This window comes from Dreissena polymorpha, chromosome 9 (assembly GCF_020536995.1).
Source record: "Dreissena polymorpha isolate Duluth1 chromosome 9, UMN_Dpol_1.0, whole genome shotgun sequence".
Lineage (NCBI taxonomy): Eukaryota > Metazoa > Mollusca > Bivalvia > Myida > Dreissenidae > Dreissena > Dreissena polymorpha.
Window position 1 is genome coordinate 22,018,290 of NC_068363.1, and position 18,413 is coordinate 22,036,702.

At 36.8% G+C, this 18,413-nt stretch overlaps 2 protein-coding genes and 1 long non-coding RNA gene across 7 annotated transcripts; all 3 read right to left on the reverse strand.

Moving 5' to 3' along the window:
- Positions 1–2,711: 2,711 nt before the first annotated feature.
- LOC127845842 (uncharacterized) lies at positions 2,712–3,692 on the reverse strand. Of its 5 annotated transcripts, XR_008033423.1 has the most exons (4): positions 3,478–3,692; positions 2,997–3,218; positions 2,886–2,959; positions 2,722–2,848 (listed from the first exon to the last, which is right to left on the reverse strand). It is a non-coding gene; the product is annotated as an uncharacterized LOC127845842 (long non-coding RNA). The 5 variants fall into 5 exon arrangements; XR_008033419.1 differs by having other exon boundaries at positions 2,712–2,922; positions 3,478–3,689; XR_008033422.1 differs by lacking the exon at positions 2,886–2,959 and having other exon boundaries at positions 2,712–2,811; positions 3,478–3,688.
- Positions 3,693–6,268: 2,576 nt separating this feature from the next.
- Positions 6,269–9,930, reverse strand: LOC127845903 (uncharacterized). Its single transcript, XM_052377080.1, has 3 exons — positions 9,834–9,930; positions 9,038–9,097; positions 6,269–6,595 (listed from the first exon to the last, which is right to left on the reverse strand). The coding sequence occupies exons 2-3, from the start codon at positions 9,065–9,067 to the stop codon at positions 6,269–6,271; spliced, it is 357 nt and encodes a 118-aa protein (XP_052233040.1). The 5' UTR covers positions 9,068–9,097; positions 9,834–9,930.
- On the reverse strand, positions 9,870–17,620 carry LOC127845904 (uncharacterized). Its single transcript, XM_052377081.1, has 4 exons — positions 17,330–17,620; positions 13,549–13,705; positions 11,244–11,360; positions 9,870–9,928 (listed from the first exon to the last, which is right to left on the reverse strand). The coding sequence occupies exons 1-4, from the start codon at positions 17,573–17,575 to the stop codon at positions 9,870–9,872; spliced, it is 579 nt and encodes a 192-aa protein (XP_052233041.1). The 5' UTR covers positions 17,576–17,620.
- Positions 17,621–18,413: the final 793 nt, after the last annotated feature.

Below are 18,413 nucleotides of genomic sequence, written 5' to 3' on the forward strand. Positions count from 1 at the left end.
GTGTTGTACCAGTTAAGTGTTGTCCCAGTTAAGTGTTGTCCCAGTCAAGTGTTGTCCCAGTTAAGTGTTGTACCAGTTAAGTGTTGTCCCAGTTAAGTGTTGTCCCAGTTAAGTGTTGTCCCAGTTAAGTGTTGTCCCAATTAAGTGTTGTCCCAGATGATCCTTTGCAATCTCCGTGTCAACTGGCGTTTTGCTAAGATATTTCCTTTAGAACAATAACATAAAACGGAACCGCGTAGTCCCTGATTAGCCCGTGCAGACGGCACAGGCTAATCTACCACACTTCACACATATGTATTACGCCCCATTTTCCCAGAGTGTAAGTCAGAGTCAGACACGAGTGTTTGCTTATTGTTAATACTTATCTCAATATCACATCTAATATGGGGCTTGTCCTCAGCATTTTGGGTATATGACCCGTGAAATTGGGCATTTTAGAATCAATTTACTTTCAATTGGGAAAATTAGTACATGTATTGCTTGATTTTTAACTTTTCAATAATTATTGAAACAACATGCATGACATATAAAAGACTTAACATTAAGATATCAGTACAAAAAGTATTGATGAATTTAGAAATGAACAATATGTTAGTTTATAACCCTGAATTACTACTACATTACGGAACTATGCATCATTAGATATTTCGACATATTGAGCAGTATTAATTTGTTAAATGCCTTTATTTACTTCCTAATGTCCATTTTAGGCACATTAATGCAGTGGAATGTTGCCTTCATTGTCTATGGCTGGCACTTAACCCCCAAAATGAACCAAGAATAACTAAAAATACAAAAAAGTTATAAGTACAAGAGATGCCTTCACAGGTGTGAAGCCTTTCTACCCCTTTACCACTAAGATACGTTATTAGTTACTAAGATACGTATGTTATAAGAACAAGAGATGCATTCACAGGTGTGAAGCCTATCTAACCTTTCACCACTAAGATAAGTATTTTAACGCATTGGTAGTCATAAATATGTATGATATGTCTTTGTTAAGAAAGTCTCTTCTTAGCAAAAGTCTAGTTTAAGCGGAAAGTGTCATCCCTGATTAGACTGTGCGCACAGGCTAACCTGAGACGACACTTTACGCACATGCATTAAACCCCTTAATCACAGAGCATCGCCCAAATCATGCTTTCATAGTTTTAGTAAGGCTCTGAGATGGGGCTCTAGTCTTCAATAATGTTATAACAAGAAACCGTCGAAGACGGGTGATGCTCCCCAAAGGTTATTTTTGTCACAATATTGCATTTTGTATTCAGATAAAAGGAAACGTCTTGAGGGGCATAACTTTGGACAAAATAATACGATGGATGGTTTAGCAACGTAAAAATGTCAAAGGGCCATAACTCTCTAAATAACTCATCTAACCAGAACCCACAAATAACATGCGCATCTCCTCAAGGTAGTTAAGCTTCCCGTAAAGCTTCATTGAATTCTAGACAGTACTTGGGGAAAAATAGCCTGGACAAGAATTGCACTATATGTACAGTTTAAAGAAAATTCAAAGGGCAATAACTCTGTGAAAAAATCATCTGACCATAACCGGCTGATAATATGCACATCTCCTGTTGGTAGTGAAGCTTCCCATAAAGTTTCATTGAATTCCGGTCATTAGTTGCGGAGAAATAGCCCGGACAAGAATTTCGCTATATGTACAGTTAATGGAAAATTTCAAAGGGTCATAACTCTGTGAAAAATGATCCGACCCGAACCAGCTGATAATATGCACATCTCCTCTTGGTAGTGAAGCTTCCTATAAAGTTTAATTGAGTTCCGGTCATTAATTGCTGAGAAATAGCCCGGACACAAATTGTGCACGGACGGACGGACACAAGGACAAATCGGCGATTATATGCTCCCCAGGGATAACTTTGGCACATTTTCATTGATGGGCAAATACATTTTAGGCGTAGGTTTCATTGAAACCTGGATGAACATTATATGAATACAAATAATCTGAGAGGGTTTAGCCTAAGATTGGCAAGAGCTTCAGAATTAAACAAAACCCTGTTATGCTTTAACATTTACATTTCTAAAAATAAACACACTTCATGAAATTGCTACTTCATTTTAGTTAAAAAATTGACCATTATTTGACAAGCATTTTAAATTGTGTAAACAAACACTTTCAATTTGTTGCCTTATTTTTTCAAATATATTTAACAATTACAGCTGGACTACACAATTATTAAACTGTAATATAATGCTTTATCCTTATTAAGTCTGTCAGTAAAAAAATGCTGGAATTTGCAAATCAAACTTAGACCAATTTTGTGATTCTCGTAAGTTTGTAAGTTAGGTAGGCCCATACACAATAAAGGCTTTTGAATGAAACCTCATAAAGTATAAAACAAGTCTACATCGATGAAAACTGGGCTTAATACATGTGTATGATATCTTCCCAGATTAATCTGTACAGTCTGCATCAGATAATCAGGGACGACACTTTCCGCTTTTATTAGATTTTTCTTAAAAAGGAAGGCTCCCCTAAACAAAACTCTAGTCTATGTGGTAAGTGTTGTCCCAGATTAACCTGTGCAGACCTGTAGTAAGTGTTGTCCCAGATTAGCCTTTGCAGACCTGTGGTAAGTGTTGTCCCAGATTAGCCTGTGCAGACCTGTGGAAAGTGTTGTCCCAGATTAGCCTGTGCAGACATGTGGTAAGTGTTGTCCCAGATTAGCCTGTGCAGACCTGAAGTAAGTGTTGTCCCAGATTAGCCTGTGCAGACCTGTGGTAAGTGTTGTCCCAGATTAGCCTGTGCAGACCTGTGGTAAGTGTTGTCCCAGATTAGCCTGTGCAGACCTGTGGTAAGTGTTGTCCCAGATTAGCCTGTGCAGACCTGTGGTGAGTGTTGTCCCAGATTAGCCTGTGCAGACCTGTGGTAAGTGTTGTCCCAGATTAGCCTGTGCAGACCTGTGGTGAGTGTTGTCCCAGATTAGCCTGTGCAGACCTGTGGTAAGTGATGTCCCAAATTAGCCTGTGCAGACCTGTGGTAAGTGTTGTCCCAGATTAGCCTGTGCAGACCTGTGGTAAGTGTTGTCCCAGATTAGCCTGTGCAGACCTGTGGTAAGTGTTGTCCCAGATTAGCCTGTGCAGACCTGTGGTAAGTGTTGTCCCAGATTAGCCTGTGCAGACCTGTGGTAAGTGTTGTCCCAGATTAGCCTGTGCAGACCTGTGGTAAGTGTTGTCCCAGATTAGCCTGTGCAGACCTGTAGTGAGTGTTGTTCCAGATTAGCCTTTGCAGACCTGTGGTAAGTGTTGTCTCAGATTAGCCTGTGCAGACCTGTGATAAGTGTTGTCCCAGATTAGCCTGTGCAGACCTGTAGTAAGTGTTGTCCCAGATTAGCCTGTGCAGACCTGTGGTAAGTGTTGTCCCAGATTAGCCTCTGCATACCTGTGGTAAGTGTTGTCCCAGATTAGCCTGTGCAGACCTGTGGTAAATGTTGTCCCTGATTAGCCTGTGCAGACTGCACAGGTCAATCTTAGATGACATTTGACATTAAGTCTGGTTTGCCTAGAACGTGGATAAAATACACACATTTTACTCACAATGATGTTTTGATGTCACTTCAATGGCGCCATATGCAGTGGAGTGCGGCCCAGGACATCGGAGGCATCGGCAATGCAACCGTTCTTGGATAAAATGTCTATTAGTCCTGCCTGGACGTATAGTGCGGCCAATTGGAGAGCTGACAAGAAAATAAGACTTGTTTATAAACATGAGTCATGCTCTGGGAATACCGGGCTTCATTTGCGCAAATGGTAGTCCCATATTAGCCTGTGCAGTCTACACAGGCTAATCAAGAACAATACTTTCCGCTTTCATGGAATGTTTCAGAAGATGTATGTTAAATGTTGGTGATAAATGTTCTCACCAATTAATTTGCCTGAATATCGAGCAATGAAAAAGGCTTCCATTGTGTTTACATAGTGAATGTCGATGACTGACGGTAGACATATATATCAGGGCTTTTCTTCCTTCTTTGGGACCCGCCGAAAATCGGCCCTTTCCCCTCAGATTTTTATTCCTCTCAGCAGGTAAATTTTCCCCCAGACTTCATTTTTTCCCCTAAAAAAAAATAATTTTTTTTTTTTTTTTTTTTTTAAAACTTTAAATACATAAGTTAACCTGATCCAGGGTAGAAAATATAACATTTTGCATAATTAAATTATCTCTTGCCTTGATTTTATTTAAAAAACAGCAAAATATGTTGAAATGGTTATTTTAGACTTTCCTTATTTCCCCCAAAATCTGGCGTTTCGCGTGATTTTTTCCCCCAAAATCCGGCATTTTGCGCGATTTTTTTCCCCTCAAAACAGGCAACACCCTTTCCCAAAAATCAGATAAAAACCTCTGGATATAAAACAATATATAAACAAGAAATGTGTTTGTAAGAAACACTATGTCCCCTTCTGCGCCGCTTTGATTTAGTTTTTTTGACCTCTGACCTTGAAGGATGACCTTGACCTTTTACATCTCAAAATGTGCAGCTCCATGAGATACACGTGCATGCCAAATATGAAGTTGCTATCTTCAATATAGCAAAAGTTATTGCAAAATGTTAAAGTTGGCACAAACCAACAGACAGACCAACAGACAGGGCAAAAACAATATGTCCCCCACTATAGTTCACTAAATCTGAGCAATATTTAAATTTGCCCCCAACAACTCGTGATTGTTGCAGTTAAATATGTAAAATCCATATAAGGATTCCTGGTATGTGATTCGTTCACATCTAATTTTGAGATACACATTTAAATTTCATAAATAATCTAAAGAAATGGTTGTATTTTACATAAATATATTTAAATAACATGTTTGATGCATTAATTGAACGTACGATTTTCATTGAAAGTACAATACAGAACAAGAGCACTGCATAACGGGTACCAAAGCTCGGCTGCGGGTGCAGTTTTGAATTAATTAAAGCTTGTCAGAATTTTTTTGTGAGGACACAGTGACCTTGACCTTTAACCTAGTGACCAAACAATGGGTGTGGCATGTAGAACTCATCAAGGTGCATCATCATATGAAGTTTCAAAGTTGTAGGTGTAAGCACTTTGATTTTAGAGGCAAAGGTAAGTTTTTAGCACAACGCGGACAGCGGACGCCTGACGGCGCGCAACGAGCTGGCTATGACAATACCTCGGGTTTCCGAAAACAGCCGAGCTAATAACACACTTCACTTTTATTGGTACTAACCAGTTTGGAATAGGAGAGTGTATTATTAGGTAGATTAACAGGAAGAAGGTCATCTGTCGCAATCATTAAACATAAGAGTGATAAGAACCACTAAGTACACAATGTATTCAAACATATTACCAGAATATTTTCAATGTTGACAAATATTAAACAAAAAACTTTTGTAGAATAAATAGTATCCAGTAAATTTAGAATAACTTGTGTAAACCGGTAAAAAATAATTAAAACAAAAACAAACCATGGATGTTCCAAAATACAATTTCTATAAAGACTTCGGTATTCAAGGAAAATCTTATGTTTCAAGAATTTTGAAAGCAAACTACCACAGCCGTAAAACAGTGGTAAAATTGATACAGTAAATGGGGAACTCAAAAATCTCCAACTAATATCTGTATACATATCTCAAGAAAAATAAAGATCACCTCCATTAAAGTTTGAAAAGGGAATGAATTTTAGGCATTCATTACAAAACATAACACATTTTTTTCTTATATGATTTATGCACATTTTCAATTTCCAGTGGATTTATTTAAAATATCAATAAGCGGTTTGCCTAGTCTTGTATAGTATACACAATCAACAGACACTTGTAAAGACCATAAATAGTGACAAGTTTGCTCCTTAATTTTTGCTAAAGCTGGCAATGTTAAAATTTATTTTATGCTTTCTGTTGGTTTATAGAGATATATCAGTGAATTAAAACTGATAAGTTACTGTTCAAACAGTGAAAATTATCGATAATTTTAATTGCTTTACTGGAAATACTTTTTATATATATTTGGTTTCCCCATTGTGACCCAAAATTTTACCAAGGGCGGCTTCTCTCTGTTCAATGTGTATAACAACATACGGATTAGCCCCCCTAGCTAACATGTAATGTAATCGGGGCGCCAAACAAGGAAATAGATTGTCTGGAATGGCAAAAATACAAAAATAATCACTTCAAAGCATTAATTAAAAAGAAAATGTGTTGGATTTCATGGAATATCGATTTAAATTGACTTGCGATCATAGAAAAGTATTTTTTCCCTTGTGGCTGCAAGTTTCACTTGTGAATTAAAAATGATATTCCACCAAATCCAATAAATATCCTCCATCTCTCTTACAGTTGTCACTTTTTGCAGCTTCCACAAGCCTTGTACAAAGCGTCACGACACGTTTGAGGCACTGTAGACGTTTGAGAGGCGTACTGAAGTCATTTAGCTTGGACAGCTCTTTCTGCGAGCCCGGCAAATTCTCCTCATACTCTGCGCGCACATGCAGGTGTTCTAGACGCGTGTCCACCAAGTAAGAGTTCTTTTTGTTCAGATATGAGTCATTGCTCTTCATGCAGTTGGTGATGGTAGCAAACAGGTGCTTGTGGACCACGTTCATTAGGTAGTTCTTAAAATTTAAAAGGAAATTCACAATTAATTGTTTTATAGAACTTTTAAGTTAAATAAGCGTAGAATAAACAAGAGATGTGTTCGTCAGAAACACAATGCCCCTTATTGCGCCGCTTAGAAATACAAAATAAATTTTTTTTGACCTTTGACCTTGAAGGATGACCTTGACCTTGAACTTCCACCACTCAAAATGTGCATTTTCATGAGAACACCGCTTTGAATTAAAAATTTTTACCTTTGACCTTGAAGTATGACCTTGAACTTCCACCACTCACAATGTGCAGCTTTATGAGAACGCCGCTTTGAATGATTATTTTTTTTATCTTTGACCTTGAAGGATGACCTTGACCTTCTACCACTCAAAATGTTCAGCTCCATGAGATACACATGCATGCCAAATATCAAGTTGCTATCTTCAATAATGAAAAACAGAGCTCCAGATAAAATTTTGGTCTAATTCTTATTTACTCCCTATTTTAAAACTTAATTCTTATTTAACGTCTTTTTATAAAATTAATTCTTAACAATATATTAAAAAATAACTGTTTATTCATTGTTTTTGACACATCAACAAATTGAGTCATTTACGCAAGAGCATATAAATTCATCAATTATTGACGAAACCATGCTTTGGGTATTTGAATCAAATTGAAAGAATGCATGCAGCCTGGGCTTTTGACACTGAAATGGCTTTTTTGCCTTCCACGCTTCGGTCGGCCATTTTTAGTTTTTATGTAAAACGGTCACTGACACTTCGGCTTAGGTCATAACGGCCTTTTGGTCGCCGTTTAAGTCATATCAAAAACTATATTTAATATTTAATTTTAATGACATTTTGAATAGGTATACAGTATATGACTTGTGTATAAAAATAACGATAAGGGTAATTAAAAAGGTACAATAAACAGTAATGACTCGTCTGCAATACTAGGAGAACAGAATCGAAACCCTTTGGCCTTTCGACCGTTCTTAGGTGTGGCTCTTCCTCACAGCAAAAGCTTGAGTGACGTTGACTTAAAGTTGTAGTTTTAATTGAGCGCCTAGACAAGTCAGAACCGGGATGAAATGTTTACCGTATATAATTTGCTACTGAAAGTTTTACGCTCATTCGAAATTTTGAATTCGTCTTTTATTTTTCAATGCGTAACTTAACGCAAAGATTTTAAATCTAAATCATTATTTAAGACATTTAGTTCGTTTTAACGCCTTTACGCATGTTATCTGGAGCACTGGTGAAAAAGTTATGGCCAATGTTAAAGTTTTTGGACGGACGGACAGACGCAATATATTAGACATTTGACCTTGAAGGATGACCTTCACCTTCACCTTTTACCACTCAAAATGTGCAGCTCCGTGAGATGCACATGCATGCCAAATATCAAGTTGCTATCTTCAATATTGAAAAAGTAATGGCCAATGTTAAAGTTTTCGGACGGACAGACGCCATATATTTGACAATTGACCTTGAAGGATGACCTTGACCTTTAACCACTCAAAATGTGCAGCTCCATGTGATACACATGCATGCCAAATATCAAGTTGCTATCTGAAGCGACATAGAAGTTATGAGCATTTTTCGAAACATTGACGCAAAACCTAAAAGCAAAGTGTGACGGAAAGACAGACAGACGGAAGGTCAGATCACTATATGCCCTTCTTTGGGGGCATACAAATAATTTCAATTCATTAAAAAAGCTCACCATGAACACTGCATGCGCAGGTGAGCTAAAAGATATCAAGAACTGCTAATTCCCATATTAAAAAAAGCTAGCATATACATAGGATCTTAGACAAATTGTCACTCCATACCACATTTTATTATACAAGATCAGGAATTTTGTTAAAAGGCCAACCATTTGCAAGCTTACTAACCCATTTCCTGGATAAGTTTAATATGAAATAGGAACACGTGTCAGATCTTCTAAATCACATGCTTTTAAATTAACATTTAATTAATGTTCTGATAAAAAGGAAAATTGTTTTCACTACGTTCTGTGAAACAAAAAGTAGCAGATGAAGATGCCATGTTTCAGAACTTAACCAAACATTAACTGGACTTGATAAAAGCCCGATATTTGTCTCACAAATGAGTTATAAAAAAAGAAAAGTTTAAATTTGTATGCAGTTCTTGATATTCACAATAGTCTTACTGATCTGGGCAATCTAAAACAAAATTAGACGCAGCTTGCTGTTTTAAAGATGATGCTATAGTCTTATTAACAACTTATTATTAATTGCTGTTTGTAAAACATGCATGCCCCCCTATATGGGCTATAAGTTGTAGTAACAGCCATTGTGTGCTATAGTCTTATTAACAAAAACGGAAAAAAATGAAACAAAATAAAACATCCGGAAAATTCAAATCATATAAAATGGTTCCGGCAACTTAGAAAAAAGTTCAGTAACTTGTTGTTCCTGTATTGTAGACATAAATTATTACCACCAGACTGTCCTTCAGGACTAACTGCATGGCTCTCGTCACCTGACCAGACACCAAATCCTGAAGTAGAAGAAAAACCCAGCGTTTTATGATCAATGAACTTGAGAAGTCTACTGTAGTTTATTGAATGATGACCATAATATTCAATCCTTCAAAACACCTATCTGTTTATGTGTTTTTGATAATGAATTTCCTTAGAACATTGGAACTTCATCTATTGATATTTGGAAATAGCTTAAAAATATGAATCCAGCGATTTCCCTCTCTATTAATATGGTACCAGTAAACAGTACCATTCCCATATCTGGTACATGTATTTGAACCTTTTTTGAATCCATATTATCTAATATACAGGGCTAATTTCCCCCATTGGACCAGATCTCGTGCCATTCCCCAAAAGGTAAGGGGCAAAGCTGTTTATACCCGATTGTATTTGTTTTCAAACAGCTTCAAAATCTATCCCCTAAAGTTTTTTAATAGTTTCACTGACAGAAGGGACACTTTTTCACTATTGATAATAACGTTTCTGTTTGTAAAGTAACTGTTTTAAGTGTTTTAAAAGTTTAGCAGAAAACTACATCAAACGGACTCTATTCAAGGGTTGGCTTCACTACGCTTTCTCAAACCGTTCCAATCCAATAGAATTTTACTTAATTTATTAATTTGTTTACTAACACATATGTCAACTAAAAGAAGACCAATACATTAAAATGATAACAATAAAGTCAAATAAATAACTTGATCCAAAAACAATCTTAAACTGGCCGCTACAAATTGGAGCAATCAGGTCCTGTACCACAAGTGCAGGAGTGACAGATCCCGAGAACTTCTGTTAGTCTATGCAGAAAGTCAGCAACAACTGGTCAAGATTCTCCTTGGTTTTGGTACTTCCTGTAAAACAGAGCTCTTTAAAGTAATCTTAACTTTCTGCAAACTATTTAGTTTAGCTTTATCGAATTAACAACCTAAGGTTTATTTAAACGCTTTCGAGTACATTCCTTTCTTGTAAATAACCATAACTTGGTTTCTTTTTTGTGGAGATCTAAAGAAGCCCCCACAGTGGGAATCAAACCTGTGAACTCCCAGTTTAAATCTTGATTAAAAAAAATTAGGAAAATTTCTCTGTCTTTCATTGTTGTATTTACTGATGAGAAAAGTATGCCTCATTTGCATTTACGCCAGCGCAATGTTCTCTGCACTACATGCATTGATGAAGTCCAGAAAAATGCTATTCAATACCACCAAGAGATGTGTTTGTCAGAAACACAATGTCACCTATTTCGCCCCTTTGAAGCCATATAGTTGACCAATGACCTTGAAAGATGACCTTGACCTTTCACCACTCAAAATGTGCAGCTCCATGAGATATACATGCATGCCAAATATCAAGTTGCTATCTTCAATAATGCAAAAGTTATTGTAAAACTTAAACCAAGGTTAAAGTTTTGGGACACACACAATGAATGAATGAATGAATGACAGACGGACAGGACAGACGGACAGGCCGAAAACAATATGCCCTCGATCTTTGGATCCGGGGGCATAACAAAAACTTTGAAATTTTACTTTAAATAATGGGTCGAGTCATTTTGATGACATATTTTACATTGAAAGTTCTATTACTGAAACAAATTGTTGTTTGTAAAATAGTTATGACTGCCCCCTCAAAATTAAAATTAATGTTCCCATATAAGATGTTTTTGGTAAACATTACATGTACATATTTAATTGTATTTTCAGCATGAATATGATGATCTTATATTGAATAATTGTAAGAAAACACATATGATCATAGTTAAACAGAATCGGCATAATTACAACAAGAGATGTGTTTGTCACAAACACAATGCCCACTACTGCGCCGCTTTCAGTTTGATATAAGTTTTTTTACCTTGACCTTGAAGAATGACCTTGACCTTTACCTTTTAACACTCAAAATGTGCAGCTCCATGAAATACACATGCAAGCCAAATATCAAGTTGCTATGTGAAAGGACATAGAAGTTATGAGCATTTTTCGAAACCTAAATGCGAAACCTAAACGCAAAGTATGACGGAAGGACAGACAGAAAGACAGACGGACGGACGATCGTATCACTATATGCCCTCCTTCTGGGGCATAAAAACATACATGACAAACAACTATAAACAGGCTTCAATTCACAACAGTCTGAGTTTATTTTAATGAATTTAAAAAGGGCACTTACGTATGACTTGCTGACCCTTGACCTTGTTTCGTAAGACATTCTTACACAACCCCATCATTTGGGTGACAGTCTCTTGCAGGTGTAACCCCTCCCCTAAGAGAGATGGCATTATCTTGCCTGAAAAGAGTTAAGACATCCAGTCATCTATATGATCGGTGCTCTGCAAAAACTGGGCTTAATGCACTTGAGTAGTGTCCTCCCACATTAGCCCGTGCCTTTCCCACAGGTTAACCAGGGACAACACAGGCTGCCAACACTGGATTATTTTATACGAAGAGACCATCTTTAAACAAAAAATTCCCTGAAGGTTTCATCCCGGATGCACATGTTTAAAGCTATTCTAAAGAAAGCACAAGTAGTTTGAACGGTAAAATAGTATTTAACAACCACAATTCTCATACAAAAGACAGTAGAAGCTGAAGTAAACATCAACAAGAGATGTGTTTGTCAGAAACACAATGCCCCCTATTGCGCCGCTTTGAAAAAAATAAAATTTACCTTTGACCTTGAAGGATGACCTTGACCTTGAACTTCCACCACTCAAAATGTGCAGCTTTATGAGAACGCCGCTTTGAATTTTTTTTTTTTTTGACCTTGAAGTAAGACCATGACCTTGAACATCCAGCACTCAAAAATGTGCAGCTTCATGAGAACGCCGCTTTGAATTTTTTTCTATTATTTTCGTTTTTTGTTTGACCTTTGACCTTGAAGGATAACCTTGACCGTGAACTTCCACCACTCAAAATGTGTAGCTTCATGAGATACACATGCATGCCAAATATCAAATTGCTATCTTCAATGTTGAAAAAGGTATGGCCAATGTTAAAGTTTTCGGACGGACAGATGCCATATATTTGACATTTGACCTTGAAGGATGACCTTGACCATCAGCTTTCACCACTCAAAATGTGCAGCTCCGTGAGATACACAAGCATGCCAAATATCAAGTTGCTATCTTCAATATTGCAAAAGAATTAATAAAATAAGCGATTTGGGCCACATATATTTTACCTCTGACCTTGAAGGACGACCTTGACCTTGACCTTTCACCACTCAAAATGTGCAGCTCCATGAGATGCGCATGCATGCCAAATATCAAGTTGCTATCTTCAATATTGCAAAAGTATTTATAAAATAAGCGATTTGGGCCACATATATTTGACCTCTGACCTTGAAGGATGACCTTGACCTTTCACCACTCAAAATGTGCATCTTCATGAGATACACATGCATGCCAAATATGAAGTTGCTATCTTCAATATAGCAAAAGTTATTGCAAAATGTTAAAGTTGGCGCAAACAGACAGACCAACAGACAGGGCAAAAACAATATGTCCCCCACTACTATAGTGGGGGACATAAAAAGTTATGGCCATAAAAGTTTTTGGACGAACAGTAGGGCTGTCACGATTCACCGGTATATCGGTATATCGCGGTGCATGTCGTGAAAAAAATCGCACCGCGGTACGGCGTTGCCGCACCGGTTTTGTTAATATTATTATATTAGCACAGATATAAATATATTACATAATTATTTTGATATAGATATCGTTTTGAAAACTGTAGAAGTGATTGAAATGGGCTAAATAAATAATCCGTTCATATCCAGGTCAAGCAAGCGCTTCCACTGGTAGATGTTTAACTTTCACGTTTAAAATACGGCGATGTATGGGTCCGTACCTTTTTTGGAATTTGGGACAGATTTCCTTTGCAAATAAGTTCATAATTATCCAAAAGATGTTTACTCTATTTCTTAGTTTCTTTCTTAAGTATATTGATCATTCAAAGCATGGCATTTCCGAATCATGTTATCTTAAGATTATGAATAAGTCGAGGAAGAGTCAGAACGCTACGGATTTTCAATACTGGGCCCGCTGACTCTGCATTTTAAACATGCCCTTGAAGCCTTCGATTTACACAGATCGTAGTCACAGCTATTGTAAACAACATGGCGGACATTTTAGAAAAAGACTATGACTACTTCTATTAAGTTTATTACAGTTTCTTTTACAGTTTCTAGTCATACTATGATACCAGTGTTTTCTGATTATTGAGTTTAATAAAGTTTGTAAAACTTGTTATTCTGCTGTTTTCTACACAGATACATATTCTGTAAAATATCGCGGTACGTACCGCGATACAGTGTTGCCGTACCAATATATACTGCGGTACGCTCACGGCGTATCGTGACAGCCCTAACGGACAGACAGACTGACACACATACTGACACACTGACGGACAGTTCAACTGCTATATGTCACCCTACCTGACGCCTAAAAACCCATACAATCAACAATTAGACACACCTTTTTGGATTTGTTCCACAGCTTGATTATCCAGGATCATCACTTTTTGCTGCTTGTCGTTTTGAGACATGGCCTCCCATTGGTCAGTTCCCATCCTAATTCGCAAGCAATCAACCAATAGCTTCTGTCGTAAGACAGTGTATTTTGTCTCCAGAGCCTGCAATTAAAATTGAACAGTTATTATTATAATCTGCAAATCTTTGTATTCTCTTATTAAAGAGTAAATACAAATTGGATTTAAAAACATGAGATGTTATTGCAAAACTTTAACCAAGGTTAAAGTTTTGGGACACACACAATGGATGAATGAATGAATGACAGACAGACTGACAGGTCAAAAACAATATACCCCAGATCGAAAAACAACCCCAGATCTTTCGATCCGGGGCGTAAAAATGTGCAATCAAAACAACCGATTACTTTTAATGTTAATAATCTAAATGCTTAATAAATTAAGTTCAATTTTATATTTAACAAACGGCATACATTGATATTTGGGCATAACTATGACTTCAATTTGCTAATGATGAATGAACAAGAGCTGTCACCATAGGAGGACTTATGCCCCCTATAAACGCTTGATAGAAGTTATGAGCATTTTTCGAAACCTAAACGCAGATTTCGAAACCTAAATGCGGACCCTAAGTTCAAGGTCAAGGTCAAAGGGGTCAAAATTTGTGTGATTATGGAAAGGCCTTGTCCATATACACATGCATACCAAATATGAGGGTTATATCTCGAGGGACATAGAAGTTATGAGCATTTTTCAAAACGTAAAGGCAGATTTCAAAACCTAAACGCTAACCCTAACTTCAAGGTCAAGGTCACAGGGGTAAAACATTTTGTGCTTATGGAAAGGCCTTGTCCATATACACATGCATACCAAATATGAAGGTTATATCTCAAGGAACATAGAAGTTTTATGAGCATTTTTCGAAACCTGAACGCAGATTTCGAAACCTAAACGCGGACCCTAAGTTCAAGGTCAAGGTCACAGGGGTCAAAATTTGTGTGCGTATGGAACGGCCTTGTTCATATACCAGGGGTGTGATTGAGGCAAAGTCAGAGGGGAGGAAAATTCTGTTGACTGATTTTGACTACGCCAATGGCGCGCATAACGCAATGACAAACATGAAAACAGACATTAAAATAAACAACTTTTGAACTTCATAACAATATTTCTTTATAAAAACCTGTTAAACTTCACATTTAACATACTGAGGATGCAAAGTAAACAGTTAAGTAAGTATTTATTGTGATCAATAGCAGCAGTTTTTCAATGTATTGAATGGCAGTTAATAGACCAAATATGAACAAACACACTTGAGTGTTCTTCTGGTGTTAATGATGTATTAACTGAGTTAAATTAATATATTTAATTTGTTTGCCTTTCAATATCTTTCATTTCACATCTGCACTCAGTTCAAAGCTATTTCAGTTAACTGAACAGCGTGACAAACATAATAAAGCAGAATATGCATATGAATCTGATTATACACAGACCCACAGACATATAAAATCAAATCATGTTTGTCTATTTCCATGTTCAAACGATACTCTCTAAATTGTTTTACTTCGCGAGTAGACTACACTCCAATTTGCAAACACTGGTTTCCGTAACACAAATTCAGTGGGCACATTTCTTAACAAAATATGTGTTGCTTGTATCTAAAGCGTAGTCTTTTTTTTGACAAACACATTTCATTATTCCTATCAGACTAGGTGATGTCAGTCCTTTATTCGATTGCTATTTGTTATTTCAATAATCTTAATTTTCTCTTCACAACGGCGCCATTTGCAAACAAATCACAGAGCGCATTTTAAGAACACGATTTTAATTGGAAGATTGGGAAACGACAGCCAATTATATGGCTCGTTTTAAGAATGCTTAGGCAGAATCTACCAGTGTAAAATGCGGAGAGATTTCGCGGGCCGAGGATATTTCGGGCCGCTTATGAAATACGTCCGCGGAATCGGTGGTAGCCCCTCTCCCCCACATTTTTTAAAACGAATTTACGCAAATCTCAGAAGTGACATCCGGGACAACCTGATCCGCGGAAAAATCACACCCCTGTATACACATTCATACCAATATATAGAGGTTATTTCTCAAGGGACATAGAAGTTATGAGCATTTTTCGACACCTAAACGCAAAGTGTGTGATGGAAAGACAGACAGACAGACGGAACGACAGATGGACAGTCGTATCACTATATGCACCCCTTTTCTTCGAAAGGGGGCATAAAAAACATCATCAATACGATTAGCACAATTTAGCAATTTGATTATGAAAATATAGAACAAAAATAAATAATAATTATTATTGTCTAGTAAATGTATTTGACAAGGTCATTAAACAAGAGCTGTCAATGGACAGCGCGCTCGACTATTTGATTGCTTGACAGTATAACGCAAGCCATCATGGGAAAATTGTTCATATTCAATAATTTATTAGACGATCTTTCAAAAATAAAAAAGGGGGCGGGGGGATAGGGGGGATGAGAGGTGGGTTTAATGTGGGGTGTGGTAATTTATAAGATGATGTTAAAAAAAATTGGGAGGAGGGAAGGGGGGAGGGTTAAGAGGGGGGGGGGGTATAATGTGGGGTGTGGTAATTTATTAGATGATGTTTAAAAAAAAATTAGGGGGGGGAGATTGGGGGGGGGAAGGGATTCTGGGTATGGGCTTGGGGTATTGTTTTGGTGGAATCCATTATGGTATTCAGGTAAGTGTTGTTTTGTCAAAGTAATAATAAATTGTGATCATAAATAAAGAAGTTATGGCAATTTAAGCAATATGTTCAATTATCTAAGTGTAAAAGGGGCCATAATTATGTCAAAATGCTTGATCCAGTGGTCTGCTCTTGTTGTTAGGTTGGGGTCATGTTGGTAAAGAAGTATGCAACATATAAAAGCAATATGTCAAAGGATATAGGAAATATTTGGGGTAGTACGCAAACTTTAACATAGATTTATCAATAATATGCATATTCTAAGTATAAAAGGGGAAATAATTATGACAAAATGCTTGATAGAGTTGTCTGGACTTGTTTATAGGTTAAGGTGATGTTGGTAAACAAGTATGCAAAATATGAAAGCAATATGTCAAGGGACAATGAAAATAAATGGGGAAGTGCGAAATCTTTAACATTTGCTGCATATTCTAATTGGAAAAGGGGCCATAATGTTGACAAAATGCTTGATAGAGTTGTCTGCTCTTGTTTATAGGTTGGGGTCATGTTGGATAACAAGTATGCAAAATATGAAATCAATATGTCAAGGGACAAAGAAAATATTTGGGGTAGTACGAAAACTTAAAACATTTGCACGGAGACGCTAACGCTAACGCAGACGCCGATGCCGGGGTGACTAGGATAGCTCCACTAAATATATTTCATATATAATAGTCGAGCTAAAAATCCAACAAAAACCAGATCACTTGAAAATCCAATATTACATCGGCCACTTAAAGATTCAACATTATGTTCCACTTTTATTTCTTATATAAGCCGTGCTCTGTGAAAAGAAGGTTAAATGAATAAGCGTAAAGTGTTGTCCCAGATTAGCCTGTGCAGTCCACACAGGCAAATCAGGGGCAACACTTTCCGCCTAAACTGGATTTTTGCTAAGAAACTTTTTGTAAACGAAAAATACCATAAGAGCAGAAAGTGAAGTAACTGATTAGCCTGTGCTAACTGCACAGGCTAATCTGTAATGACACTTTAAGCACATGCATTTAGCTCAATGTTCACAGAGCATGGCTCATATCTCTTTTGCGTACCTTGCTGACCCCACAGAAGTTGATAGAACTCGTTATAACTGGTCGGCAGTCTGGAATAGTCAGCGGCAGTAGATTTGTTTGCATCGCCTGGAAAGCAACTAAGTAATTAACAATTACCATACTAATAAGTAAGTGATAACAGCAAGTGGTTTTCCAACTTAAATAACAAATGCGGATTAAAGGCCTTTTCCCCTTTGAAAGTTTCTTTAAAAGTATGCAGTATACACTGATGATCCTCTTCTTCATTCCAGGGAACACAAATAATTGATAATAGAATAAAATATTCTTATTGTTCCAGAGCATGAATAGACAAGTATGGAATAAAAGAAAATGCACTATTTAAAATTGCGTTAGTAACCCTTGATTGGTCATTGTCTGCTCGGGTACTTCTTAAATGTATCCCTGGTACTCTTTAAGTATACCAATTTAGTACCACAGTTTTATTTCGCCCTAAATTCAAAATCGTTAAACGCGATACAGAATACTTAACAAAGTGCTCTTTAAACAAAACATTTTTTAAGTAGGAGTTTCGATAATATAGAGGCAATTTTACAGATTATTAACATAAATATGAAGATAATTAATTTGATTTCCTTTTAGCCGACACAGCAAATTTAGCGTTTGAATTCCCAGATACGTTTAAGTATATTTTCCGTACCTGGGATACATTGAAGTATACTTTAAAGTACCTGGGGCAAATTTAAGTATACTTAAGAGTACCCAGGGTACATTTAAGTAGTTCCCAATCCTACAATGACCAATCAAGCGTTAGTAACAAATTGCAAATAGCATTTTCAAACATGCATAAGATTTGACCACCCCTGTATACTGCAAATGATTAAATATTCCAGACATTGGAAATGCCAAACATGAAGGTTATATCTCAAGGGACATAGAAGTTATTAGCATTTTTCGAAACCTAAACACAGATTTTGAAACCTAAACGCGGACCCTAAGTTCAAGGTCAAGGTCACAAGGGTCAAAATTTGTGTGCGCATGGAAAGGCCTTGTCCATATTCACATGCATACCAAATATGAAGGTTATATCTCAAGGTATATAGAAGTTATGAGCATTTTTCGAAAC